This window comes from Dermacentor andersoni, chromosome 1, assembly GCF_023375885.2.
Source record: "Dermacentor andersoni chromosome 1, qqDerAnde1_hic_scaffold, whole genome shotgun sequence".
NCBI lineage: Eukaryota > Metazoa > Arthropoda > Arachnida > Ixodida > Ixodidae > Dermacentor > Dermacentor andersoni.
Genome location: NC_092814.1, coordinates 203,686,843 through 203,701,357, shown reverse-complemented (window position 1 = coordinate 203,701,357; position 14,515 = coordinate 203,686,843). Strand labels below are relative to the sequence as shown.

General features: G+C 44.3%; 1 protein-coding gene across 1 annotated transcript in view; it reads left to right on the top strand.

Annotated features, from left to right (window-relative positions):
* Positions 1-12,920, top strand: part of LOC126547320 (pancreatic lipase-related protein 2-like) — a 41,417-nt gene extending 28,497 nt beyond the window's left edge. The window contains exons 6-8 of the mRNA XM_050195284.3: positions 529-781; positions 4,901-5,095; positions 11,921-12,920. Coding sequence (XP_050051241.2) covers positions 529-781; positions 4,901-5,095; positions 11,921-12,150 — 678 coding nt within the window. The 3' untranslated portion in view covers positions 12,151-12,920. The remainder of the gene's footprint in view (positions 1-528; positions 782-4,900; positions 5,096-11,920) is intronic.
* The last annotated feature ends 1,595 nt before the right edge of the window (positions 12,921-14,515 follow it).

Genomic DNA, 14,515 nt, shown 5'->3' with positions numbered 1-14,515 from the left:
CTTGGTCACACACGTGTACTAGAAGACTTATGTCGTGTCTATTGCTTTCTCCTCCTCGTACCGTTCTGCACCCCGTCTCTACACCCCTCCTGATTTAACAAGCCGAATGCTGTCCATGTTAACCTCCTTGCTTCCTTATAATTTCTTGATTTTTCTCTTTCTGCCCACTACTATACGACCTTGTACAAGAGGCTGCGCCGCGCAATCTGGAATCGGTGAATACAGAGAATACGAATCACTCCAACGCACGTGCACCGCGCCGCAGGCAGAAAGCGTAAGATGTCCCACAAAGTGCGCAAACGCGCGTCGTCTGACAGAACTTGGAACGCCCGCATCGGCGGTGACGACGTTCGGTGCAATAACGACATCCCTCTGATTTGCCCGATCGGCCTAAGCAAGCTTGCAGGTGGTCAATATTTACGCCAGAAGCTCGCCAAGGACCGAAGTTTAGGATTGATCGCGGGAAGTGTTGGTCGCATTGGCGTCACTCCAAAACCGCGACGCACCCCTCACGTAGCCCGCTTGCAGGAGGACTGCAACGTGATCATCGTCGACTGGAGCGGTGGCGCGCAGCAGCTCAGCTACATCAAAGCGGCGGGCAACACGGCGCTCGTGGGCCGCGAGGCATCGCTGCTCGTGCAGCGGCTCATCGACACGCACCGCGGTACGCTCGGCCCGGACCAGGTGCACATCGTGGGTTTCAGCCTGGGAGGCCAGATCGCCGGCTTCTTCGGCAGACACTTCAAGAACAGCACCGGGACGCTCATCCCGCGCATCACCGGTATTGTTATGTTGCTGCTGCTGCTGTTGTTGCTGCCGCCACGCGAAACGAGCGAGCGCTTCAGCACTGCCTGGCAGGTCTCCAACGCCCGCCCCTTGCATAATATGCATCGCAGGGCAGCAAAGTGCGCTGAGCCAACGCGAAAAAAGAGAACAAGACGGGGTGAAGAGGGGGAGGGAAAGACGAGAGCAAAATCCGCTGTATCTTCTATGTATCGTCGTGCGTGTACAGTGTATTCCTTTTTTTTTTCGCTTTTCCTGTAACTGCCTTTCTCGTAAGATATCGGAGAATATCACGTCAAGTCATTGAGCCTTCATCATTAAACGTGGCTTCGAAGACCAAGCGGCTTGTTGACGCACACCCCATGCACGTTAATACTCTTGCATGCATTACGTGTTGGATCCATTGAAGCGAATCTATTTTTCGGCGTTTGTTAAGGCGGAAAAATGTACGGAACACTACACAGTTCGCAATTCGTGAACCGCGTGTCATTACAATTACTTTCTAATTAAACCATCTTCCACAAAGCATTAAAGCGTGCCTTCACGCTATTCTCTGTGCCTGTTACATCGAGAGAAAAACAAACACGTCTAATCTTGTAGTAAAGTTTCTTGTAACGTCAGTTAACTATCGGCTTACAAGAAGTAGTAGCTGAGCAATATTATGCAAAGACTGCAATGATAACTAAGCCAGCTTCTGCACAAGCGGTTCAGCATGCTATGGATTTCCTATACCCTCCGGCTGGTAGCGTCAAGCAGCTTCGCAACTGACCGAGCAGTATCTTGGCTAACGGATAGATTCGCAAGCATGAATAGCCGCTTTCAGTTGACGGGACAGCGAGAGCTGCGCCTTCTAAATGGGCCTACCTCCGTCTTTTTATTGCGATAGCATTTATATGGACACTCCAGGCGCATTTCTGCCATCGCTGTACGGTTCCGTTATAGCCCAATGGCGATAAAATCATTGCCGCGATCAGCACTGCCTGGCAGTGCTGATCTGCCGTTCTTCTCCGGCGGCTGCTGCTTACCCATGCGAGCGCAGTATATTGAAAGCGATCTGCGACGAGGCCTAAGTGCGCGCCCGCGCGAACCTCATCTTCGAAGCGATCTGCGATGTTTGCAGAGTGCGCGTAGTGCCGGTAGCTTCGTATGCGCTGTGCTTTCGACTTTTCGTTCGCGTTGAAGCGAGAGATGCACCAAGGTCAATTCGATCGCTGCTGCTGCCGCGATTTCTCACTCCAGCCTTTTGACAACGAGCCTCCGCGCTCATCGAGCGAGATGTGTTCATGTTTACTTGTGCGCGCGTGACGCCGTGTTTGTTAATTTAGTTAAAACACGTTGGCGAACTAGTTGGTATGGATACATGATAGAATGTGTAAGCACGACTCAACGTGGACGTAGAAAGAAACATACACACAGTGACAGCGCTTCCTTTGTGTGTCTGTTTCTTTCTATGTCCTCGTTCAGTCGCACTTACAGATTCTATCATTGTTAATTTAGTTAGTAAACAAATGTTTAAAAGTTTATATGACCGATAAAACCTACTTACTTAGTTCGTATAGCTATCTACTAATTTGCTATCGCAATCGGTGCTTCGCCTTTCTGGCGAAACTGCGTCTTTTTTTTTAATAAGGTTTTGATTGAAGTGCTAAGTGAAAAGGAGCATGGCTATTTATTTTTATATTTAAAAGAAGGTGAGAGGTGAGCTATTTCCGCAGGAACAGTCGTCAGCTCTTAAAACGTTCAAGGACAGTAAGTGCGTACATTTGAGTACAAACAAAAATTATTGTATTCACAGTGCCCTAAAAGTGAGAAACCGGAGGCACTAAATCATTGCGAGACAGAGGAACACACAGATGTTGTGAAATCCATGACACTCAGTCCTCAGTTCTGCGGGGATATAAAAGCCTTGCGTGCACATGCGGCTACGATATTCGCCTCATGGCGCAGAGTGAATGTGTAGTATCTTCACAATACCGCTGCATTGCTTGGGCCGTGACGATCAATCAGTACCGATGTTTCATCGTTAAAGAGCCTATAGAGGTCCTGCTCCGCTCGATATTTCTAGAACGTCTTTAGACGGTACCTGTCAAAGGCTAATTATGTCTTATCTCATAGCTCAACATCCTTCCGGATGTTTCTTAAGCGCATAAAAAAATTTTTTAGCTTCAACCGAAGCTGGGCCTGATAGGAAAACAAAAAACCCTACACTAAAGAAATGGGAAAAATAAACAAGGAAAAAACGAAAAGGTTATAATCTTTAGTGAAGGAAATGTCTTTCAATGGAAGAAACAGAAATTATTTCATTTAAAAAAAACTTCTGTTTGTGGTCCAAGACAAACTTTTTCTTGATTTTAACAGAATTGGTCCCCATACGGTAAACTGAAAAACTTGTCATGTATACTACGATCGAAATTACATTTCTTCTTCTTCACCGTGCTCAGTTAACATTTGTGTGCAGCTTCACCAGCCACGCAAGTATAGGCAGCTAGCTATATCTCAAATGCACACCCAAATGGTCGCCGTTTCTAAACAAGATACAGCTGCAATCAGAGTGAGTGACGCCACTCGGAGCATGGATATATTAAACTCGTAGAGTGGATACTTGGATGGGTGTCGCGTAGTGCCAGGTGTCTGGGCGCCAGATGGCTTGTCAGGGGTTGGTCACATCTCATGCATTCTACGTAGCGAGTTTGTGTATGGTAAATTACAACCGCATCCGAGCATTTGGCTATTACGTACTACACGAAAGCTGCAGTCATGAGGGGAGTAAAAGTTGCTCCTGTAATGAAACATACTAACAATATTTTCTGTAAAATTGCAAAAAAGAAAACAGTAAGAAGATTGTTTTGGTGAAATCCAAGAAAAACAAGCTACCAGAAAACAAAAAAAGAACAGAAAGGATATGATATACCAAAATTGTCATGCTTATTTCTGCTTTTTTTTTTCACAAGAACATTTTAACAGTGTACTGCCTCTCCTTTATGCACAGAAACCGTGTGATATACAGCATCTGCGATAATCAATATATATACAGATTCTCGCGTATGTCCTTGCTCAAGTGCAACCGCTTAGCTGAAGCTATTTGGTACCGACTGAGTTTTTGCGCTTCATAGAACAGTGGTGCATAGTACGTCTGAATCAGTCGACTGCCTATGTCCCGAATACGAAAACGGTTTCTGGAGTAGAACACTTCAAGGTGGTGTCAAATATGCTACAAATATTCACGTAGGCTTAACGAACGATATATACAGAATGGTGGCTGATTGGGCAAGTTGGACACTTACGATGTGCCGAATTTCTTAACGTAGAAGAAATTACCTCACGTAAATTGAACCCGCATATACGTAGACTTGACATAGCCTGTATGTGCCTGCGTATCCATCCGTAAATGAGGAACCACCAGCAACACAGTGGGCAGGCCTCAGGCGTGCTTCGCGCCATAACCGTGTGAGCGTACACGAGGTATAGTTGCGAGCAAAGGTCTAGAAACCACAGCATCAAACCATAGCAAAAAAAATAATTTCTTTTAGCACATCCGTAAAACGTGGAATCATCTCAATCCATTACATTGGTAGAACAAACGCACGTAGGCTGTACCACTTGATTCGGTCCGCAGCATGCTTAGGCTGCTAAAAAGAATAATTTTTTAGTGGAATCAGTCTCCAAACTTTTGCTTGTGACTACACGACCGTCCACTCTCAGCAGATACAGTTATTTAATACACAGGACCTCACATGTGAGATCCTCAAATTAGAATTGAAGGCCTGTAGGTTAATACTTCAGTAAAATTCACCGACGTTAGCCTGATCAATTGATCGAGCGTGCTGAAGAGCCGTGCATTCAGCTAGTTTTGCTGGAGACGGTTGGAGCAGGAATACGTTGTTGCTGCTTCAAAATATCCTACATTGAAGTATTCTGTTCCAGTACTTCGTTGTCGTCATTCGCTAATAAAAGAAGAAAGCGACTCTTTAGACTTTAATCTGTTTCCTCTTGACACCAAGCGAGAACCTCCGCCTTCTGTTTTTCACATTTTTTTTTAAAGCTTTATGCGGGCCATTTCAGTTCTCAGCCGCTGCCATCACTAACGTGCGTCGCTATGGCAACGCTCCTTGCGCAGCTCTGGATACGGCCGGACCACTGTTCGACAACACAACCGTGTGCCTCTCAGAAAAAGACGCCCGCTACGTGGACGCCATCCACACAAGCGGCGGCAAGGCTATCGTGGTAGGCGAACTGGGCATCGACCGGCAAGTCGGCCACGTCGACTTCTACCCCAACGGCGGCAAGAAGCAACCAGGGTGCAAACCACTCGGTGAGTGTCGCGGTCTTCTCGGTGAAGGGGCAATGGCAGCGACATCAGTTCAACATGAGCCGGAAATACCGGCCGCGGACATTTCAGCATTCGTGGCGTTCGGATTTCACCACTCGATCCCTTACCTCCTCCTTTATTTATTTATTTATTTATTTATTTATTTATTTATTTATTTATTTATTTATTTATTTATTTCAAGATACCGTCAGGCCCCATGAGGAGCATTGAGTAAGGGGGGCATCACAATAAGAAACTTGTGCACGAGAATACCGCAAGGATGAGTAGAAAGAATCGCTGCAAAACAACGTTACAAATGCAGAGCTGTGGTAGCAAACAAACATCGGATAACTTTTATCACACACATTGCTCGCAGACATAATCAAACATCGTGTAAAAAAAGGTAGTTTAAAGCATGAAAAGCAGAATAAATAAACAATACTAACACTACTGAGATAAACAGAAATTACATTTAGGGGTAGCGTACAAAACATCCGATAGATTTTATTACGTACATTGCTCGCGCACATAATAAGAAAATGTAGTTTAAGGCGTGAAAGAGGAAAAAAAAACCTGCGTGACGTTACACAGGTATAGAGAACATGGCATAAAGTATGACACTTTTTTATGACAGAAACTACATGTTCAAGAGTTGTCCAAATTCACCTCTATCCGTTCGCGTGACAGTGCTCTCAGGAAGAGAATTCCACAAACGGATGGCTCGTGGCAAAGCTGACTGATTAAATGCGTCCGTGTTTCCGCAGATGCGAATGAAGCTTAACTCATTATTCAGCCGTCGTGATATACAACTCGCACGTTCCAGCGGCAAAGACAATAACTTCAGTTGATGAACATACTTATGGAGCAACGACAGCAATGCCCCGTCACGACGACTACTTAGTGCAGGAAGTGAAAGGTCAAGTTTCATTCGAATTATGCTTGACTGTCTATCATAATTGTGGGAGATGAATCGACTAGCTCGGTTTTAGATGGCTTCTAACATGCAGATTAGATATTCATGATGAGAAGACCACATCGGGGACGCGAACTCAAGCTGCGAACGGACGAAAGTCAGGAATGTTAATTTGCGGATAATAGGCGGGTATGTACGTAGGTTGCGACGAATGTATCCTAGCGTTTCTGAAGCATTCGCGCATATGCTTGTTATATGAGTCCATACTCCATATGTAAACCAATTAAGAGGAAGCTTTAGCTCGGGCCCAACTTCGACGTGGCCTATTCAAAAACACGTAAAAGGCACAAACGCTTTCCTGTGATAACCACTGGACCGATTTTAATGAAATTTGCTGCATTTTAGAGAAAACGTTAAATTCTAGTGACAGTTTGGAGTGGAATTTCGATTTAGGGCCTGAATATTATTGAAAAAATTTTCAGAAATTCGACAGTTCGAAAAAAGTAGAAGCACGAAGTTTACAAATTAATAGCTCTCCGTCAAGAACAAATATCACGGTTCTGTAAACATCATCCACTAGATGATCATTAAAAGCGGACAAACTTGACTTGTCATTTTATATGTTACGTGAATTTATTACATTGTGTACAGGGGTTCTGCAAAAGCTGTATTTCTATATTACTAAGTTTTTTTTTAGATTTATGTGTAACATATCAATTTTGTCCGCTTTAGATGTACTATGAGATGCAAGTCACCGAATTGTGATATGATTTTTCATTGCTGAGTTGCCGAAGTTGTAAACTTGATAGTTTCGTTTTCTGAAAATTTGAAATTTTTGCCAACTCTTAGTAAAAAATTGACGACCTAAATCATAAATTCGAAACCAACAATAACTAGACCTTAAGTTTTTCTTTTAAATACAACAAACCTCGTCAAGCTTGGTGCAGTAGTTGCCGAGAAAATCAAATCCTCCCTTTACATGTATTTAGATAGGAGCACCCGAGGCTAAAGCTTCCTTAAACATGTAAAATGAGAATTCGTTTTTCTCGGCAACCACTGCACCAAACTTGAATTCTCCTTTTACATGTATTTAGATAGGAGCACTCGAGCTAAAGCTTCCCCCTTTGAGGAAGCTTTAGCTCGGGTCGAAGTTCAGACTCCCCCCGAAAAAAAAAATTGCTCGCTCTCCCGTAATCGACAGTAGATGTAAGCATGAAATGACAACCGGCAAAGTAGATGGGTGGGCGTTGATACTAGCCACGATCTTAAAACGGGTGTAGTTCATGTTCGCAACGACACAACCGCACCACACTACATTGCACCACGCCATACTGTGCACGAGTCCATATGGACGCTGCCCAGCTAGAAGAAGAAAATCAGCTCAATACCGCACGACAGGCAGCGAAAGACGCTAGGGAGACAGAGCGCACTGCCTAGCTAGAAGAAGAATGAATTGAATTCCGGGGTTTTACGTGCCAAAACCATGCTTTGGTTATGAGGCACGCCGTAGTGGGGATTAATTTGGACCACCAAGGGTATCTTTAACGTGCACCCAATGCACGGGACGCGGGCGTTCTTGCATTTCGCCTCCATCTAAATGGGGCCTCCGCGGCCTGGATTTGATCCCGCGACCTGGTGCTTAGCAGCGCAACACCATAACCGCTAAGCCACAGAACACATGACTAAGCCACCGCGGTGGATAGCAGCGCCTGAAGGAGGCGCCACGCAGCGTGGCGTCATCTCTCGAGGCGACGCAAAACCAGCCCTCAGCGCCAAAAGATGACAATGAAGTGTATGGTGCCCTGCATCTGCCTTTTGAACGTCGCTATTGGGAATGACAAATATAACTTCAGCATACTAGAAGTTACAGCTTGAGTTACATTGTGAACAAACATTAGGAAGAAATCGGAAGCATTATTTTTTGTAACTTATTTGGGCAGTAGCTAGCGCATGTAATGCGGTCCTGTACAAAGGGTTAGGGGCCAGAGACCGCATTTTAAGTTTTGACTGGTTGCCCAATTAATCTCGTTTTGGTCTAGCAACTTGCCCAGATAACAGCGTTGGTTTTTTACTCCAGGTTACTTGAAGGTCGCCGGCAACGGGAACTAAAAGCATTTCATGCTTCAAATTTCTGACGTGACAGCAGCTCTCGTATGGCCGGAATCTTGGTGTTATTGACTTTGAAACGATAGCTTTTTTTTTTTTTTTTTTTTTTTTTTTTTTTTTTTTTACAGCGCAGCTGTTTATCTCTATCCCCCGTATGCTTCCCTCGCACATATTCCCGGGAGAGGGGGGGGACGGCCAATCACGCGTCAAGTTTGCGTGTATTCGCGGGTTTCCTTCACGTTCGGAAAAAAAAAACACTTTTATGCAGCACGTATTGAGCAACAGAAAGTTGTATCAGGAGTTTCTCATGTTGCTCTACAATTTTCTCGTTGACACTTTTCATCTAACTTTTGAATATATGATTCAATATCTAATTTCTGAATATGAAAAAAGTGGACCTGGAAAAGCCCTAATGCTGAAACAGGAAATGAAATTTATTTCATACTTTCTGCTGGTCCCAGCAGAGTGCATGATGTAGAAGTGTTGGTTAGGGTAAAGAACAGTGATCACAGCTTAGTGAGGGCTAGGATTCACCTCAATTTAAAGAGAGAAATGGTAAAATTGGTCGAGAAGAAACAGGCCAACCTAGACGCAGTAAGGGTAAAATCAGACCAATTCAGATTGGCACTTGCAAACAAATATGCAGCCTTAGAACAGAGAGATGAAGATGACATAGAGGCAATGAATGAAACCATAACTAGGCTGACTTCAGAGACAGCAAGTGAAGTGAGAGGTAAGGCACCAAAATAACCAGTAGGCAAGCTTTCCCAAGTAACAAACGACCTAGTAAACAAACAACAAAGAATGAACGTGTCAAACTCAAAGAGATCAGATAGAATTCGCGGAACTGTCAAAACTGATCAACAAGGAGAAAATAAGGGATATTCGAAAGTATAACGTGAGAAAGACTGAGGAAGCAGTAAAAAATAGACGCAGCCTGAAAACAGTGAGAAGGAAATTAGGCATCTGACAAACCAAGATGTATGCACTGAAATATAGGCAGGGTAATATCATCGGCAATCTCGAAGATATAATAAAAGCAGCGGAAGAATTCTATACTGACCTGTACATTACCCAAAGCAGCCACGATACCTCCATTCAAAGCAGTAATGAACAGGTTACAGAGGCTCCTTCTATAACTAGCGATGAAGTTAGAAGTGTCTTGCAAGACATGAAACGGGGAAAAGCGGCAGGAGAAGATAGACTACCAGTCGATTTAATCTAAGATGGTGGATACATAATGGTTGAAAAACTAGCGGCCCTTTATGCGAACTGTCTATCGATTTCAAGAGTCCCAGCGAACTGGAAGAATTCCAACATTATACTAATCCACAAAAAGGGAGACGTTAAAGAATTGAAAAATTATAGGCCAATTAGCTTACTCCCAGTATATTATATAAAATATTCACCAAGATAACTTCTAACAGAATAAGAGCAACACTAGACTTTAGAGGCAGCTTTCAGGAAGGCATACTCTACAATAGATCACATCCATGTCATCAATCAGGTAATCGAGAAATCTGCAGAGTACAATCAGTCTTTCTAAGTGGCTTTCATAGATTACTAAAAGGCATTTGATTCAGTCGAGATACCAGCAGTCTTAGATGCATTACGTAATCAAGGAGTACAGGACGCTTAGGTAAATACCTTGGAAAGTATATACAGAGATTCCACAGCTACCTTAATTCTCCACAAGAAAAGCAGGAAGATAACTATAAGGAAAGGGGTCAGGCAAGGAGACACAATCTCATGCTATTCACTGGGTGCTTGGAAGAAGTAGTAAAGTTATTAAACTGGGAAGGTGTATGAGTAAGGATCGACAGCGAATACCTCAGCAACCTTCGGTTTGCCGATGACATTGTTCAATTGAGCAACACTGCGGACGAGTTACAACAAATGATTGAGGACCGTAATAGAGAGAGTAGAAGAGTGGGGTTGACTATTAATATGCAGAAGACAAATATAATGATCAATAGCCGGATAAGGGAACGAGAGTTCAGAATCGCCCGTCAGCCTCTAGAGTCGGTGAAGGAGTAAGTTTACCTCGGTCAATTACTCACAGGGGCCCTGATCATGAGAAGGCAATCTACAGAAGAATAAAAATAGGTTGGAGCGCATTCAGCAGACATTGCCAGATCCTGACTGGAAGCTTACCATTGTCACTAAATGGAAAGGTGTACAATCAATGCATTATACTGGTGCTGACATATGGTGCAGAAACTTGAAGAGTGTCAAAGAAGCTCGAAAACAAGTTAAGGACCGCGCAAAGAGCGATGAAACGAAGAATGTTAGGCATAACGTTAAGAGACAGGAAGAGAGCGGTGTGGATCAGAGGGTAAACAGGGATAGCCGATATTCTAATTGGCATTAAGAGAAATATAATGGAGCTGGCAGGTCATGTAATGCATAGGTTAGAAAACAGGTGGACATTTAGGGTTACAGAATGGGTGCCAAGAGAAGGGAAGCGCAATCGAGGACGGCAGAAGACTAAGCGGGGTGATGAAATGAATAAATTCGCAGGCGCTAGCTGTAATCGGTTGGCGCAGGACAGGGATAATTAGAGATCGCAGGGATAGGCCTTCGTCCTGCAGTGGACATAAAATAGGCTGATAATGATGATGATGAATGACCCTCTGAGAGAGAGAGGGAGAGTGAAAGGGAAAGTAACAGGTCATCATCATCAGCCTATTTTATGTCCACTTGCAGGACGAAGGCCATATATATATATATATATATATATATATATATATATATATATATATGAGAGAGAGAGAATAAGAAGGTTCGATGGTTTGCGGTTGGCCTCCACCCCCCCCCCCCCCCCCCCCCACTGGAGAAATAACTGGTACGCGATTGCTAAGGAGATCAGCCATCATCATTATTTGTGCACCCTGCAAATAACGCTTCCTAAAAATGTCGCTTGCTTTCTAGGCGGTCATGACAATCAAAGTGAATGAAACTGTCCCAACAAATTTTCTCTTACTCGAGATGGATTTCCAATACTTTTTTGTGGTAAATTTCGTGTAAACAATGTGTGTTTCTGGCTCTATCTGCCGAAGGGCGTAGAAATTCTGCCTTTTTTATCTGCTGTTTCAATTAAGAAATCAAAAGAATGACGACGAAAGGAAAGTGATTGAGCTTTGGTACGTTTGAGACATAAAGTAGCGCTGGAAAACGTTGAAATAAACAAAATTATGCCTTCTTACACAGACACATTTGCAAAACACTTCATTAGCTAACAAGCGGGCTGGCTTGAGGAGATGAATCCATGGCACCTGCACTCAGTAAATCCCCTGTTTTGTGCCTCATTCTTCGATAGTAGCTTGTTGTGCCTCAAATGTTAAATATAAGCGAGGATAGAAAATAATCGTTATCCTGCATGTACATCGTTTTGTTTTCCTATTTTTTTTTTTATTTTTGCTTTTTATACAAATTTAGCTTACACTAGCAAAATAGAACAGTTAGTGAATAGCTGTTCACTGATATGCATGACGCAGCTGGGGTTACCAGGTGGGGGAAAATGTAACACAGAAAGATGAAAGATAATACCTGAGAGCCTCGAGAAGTGCAACCGGGAAGTCATGCTTTAGTGCTCAACGTCTGTCAGCGAGTATCCACAAAATGCCCTAATATATCTAGACTCTGTTGTTTCTGGCCCCGGCCATATAGACCGCGTATACTGATCAAAGGTATACACTGTAGAGCACACCCTGCCGTCGACAATCGCTGTGATTGGTTGCGCAAGCGCCGACCGTCAAGCCAGAGCTTGGATGTTCACGTTCACTGGTCTGTTACCTGGTTGCACGCAGATCTGCCATGCGACCACTTCCGGGCTACTGCATACTTCCTCGAGTCCCTCCGCAACACGCGGTGCCGCTTCTTGTCCAACCCGTGCGCCGGAGGATACCGGGCACTGGAGGAGAACAAGTGCCAGTCGCGCGGGCAGCGAGGCCTCATGGGTTACTTCAGCGACACCGTTGCTGGGAGGGGCGTCCAATTGCTCACCACCAACGAAAAGCCCGAATACTGCAAAGCATAGAGCTCTCATTCGTCGCCGTCTTTTCCCCAGCACGGAGCGCCGATGCTCGGGACTGCGTAGCCGAGCATCTGCCGGCAATGTCCAAACTTTCAGAGCAGTTCAATACCAGCACGGCCGTGGTCGCTTGCGGTGACTCTTGTCGCGACGTCTCAAACCGGACAAAGCCAAAGCGTCTCCTTTCAACCCTTCTCGCTCGAGTGCAGCGAGCGCCCTGAACTGAAATCGCACGGAGCGAAAAATTAGCGTGCGCGCGAAGCACGGCAGCGACGCTGCAGCCGTGAGTAATCAAGCCGGAAAATGGAAGTGCCTGAAGTGGAGCCTCCATGGCAGGTAAATTGAAGAGATATTCGGCACGCGCGTGCACACCAGGTCCTGTGTGTGTGAGCGTCTATTAATTACTCGTTTTATGTCGACTATACTAACGTCATGAATAACTGAAATAAAAAAAAAGAAATGGCGTAGAATAGTGACTGGTTGCTCGTTAATGCGGTAAGAATAGAACAATGACCACTTCACAAAATGATGAATTGGGCGAGTTGGTGTAAAGTTGGTTGCCGAAGCGTGAAGGGACAAGGACGACAGGACACAGGAAAGTGTTCGTCATCTGTTCTGTCGTCTTCTTCCCTTCGCGCTTTCCTAACCTTGGGAAGAGCGGCCTGATGAGCAGTAAAAAAAATGGAGTTGTCTACTTGGTCAACAAATCCTCGATGATATACGCGTATGTATTTGCGATTCGCAAGAAATAAAAGAAGTACTAGTTGCTTCCACAATCAAGCCATTCGATCGCACTTTATCTGAAAGGCCCACAACATTGTGAGAGGAGGTTCAACAAGGTTCTGCTTCGCTACGTAGCGAAGGGCTCACATGTGTGGATAGTCGAGTCACAACCGCTGTTTGCACCGATGCAGGTCCCCTCAAAGGGAAGCGAAAGTGGCCCCGCAACATCTTATACTTTATTTATTTGGTCCTTAAATACCTTGGTAAGGGGTATTGCACGAGCAGGGGTAGGGAGTGGAGGTGAGGGAGGGTATATGTGCATACAAATATATGTGCAAATTATTCGCATTACGTGCAGATGAACTGTTCTATAGAAAGTATATCGTGGCAGAAATGTCACTAGAAGGAATTTGAAATGTGACGACTGAGGCCGACATCGTCACCTCTTCCGTCCAGAATAAGCAATACTTAAAAAAAAAACAGCACTTTGAGAGCTGTCTACCTCCTCTCCATGTAGGAGTATGTGTAAGCATTACGTGCTGATTTACTGCATCGCCATCAAACACGCGATCTGGATGTATTTCCTCACAAGAAACGCACCACTCTACAGCTGGGGAGACTGACGCCGGTGCAGGACAGGGGTGTACGTTCGACGCACCTTATAGGCGCGCCCCACGGGAACAGAAATTGTGAGATGGTCTCGCAACAAAGTGGCCGTTTTTAAGTAACCATGTCTTAGTTAAAACCGATTCCCGAATACCGAAGTTCTACTCTACTCTTCTCAATGTAGTAATTGCAATGTCTCGCCGGTTCAATGCGTTTCGACGGCAACGACAACAAAAACATAAAAGGTACATTATTTCGTTCAGACATGTTATGGAATAATCATGTGAATTATGATTGCATCCGCCTTCGTCTTGTACGCAAAGACTTTTGTCCAAACTTAGAAAATGTATCGTTCACGCAATGTGTTATAGTGCTCTACATTACGAGCCTTACTTGTTTTTATATCTGGTGTGTGTACACGATAAGGTTGAATCTACTGAAGAGAACTTTGTGGTCTGTTATGCATTAATTGTTCTCAGTTTGGATAAGAATGTATCCGCTTACTGTCACGTCATGCACTTCTTTTACGAATAGATAATTTGTGATTGATGAATCACATTTTGTGATTTGCCACAATCACAAGTTTTGTGGCCCAAAGAGTTCTATCGTCTGTATGTCCATGATGTTCCTCCATGTCACCGCTTCATATTTCCGCGTGTACGTGCGCGTATTGCCGCGCGCACCATGTGCCCAAAATCCTTAGTGACTTGTGAGATCAATCATTTTTATCAAACAATTGTAATGACGTAATATTCTTGATTTTCGGTGTGTCCAACTAACCTGAACACGTTTTACGGCTTAAGCTACAACATGACGCTGTAATACAGAAAGCGCACCTGTCCCTGCACACCGCCAGGCGCTGCCACTCAATTGTTTTTACGCTACGCATGCAGGCTCCTACATCTCTAAACTGTCTGGTAACAGTAAAACAATTGTGTTGATGCTAACTGAAATTGTGCAAATAAGTTCTGCGGAAATCCACAATGTAGAGCAAGCTTAAAAAGTTACAGACAAAGCTTTTGTCTTGTTTTTATTTCTTTAT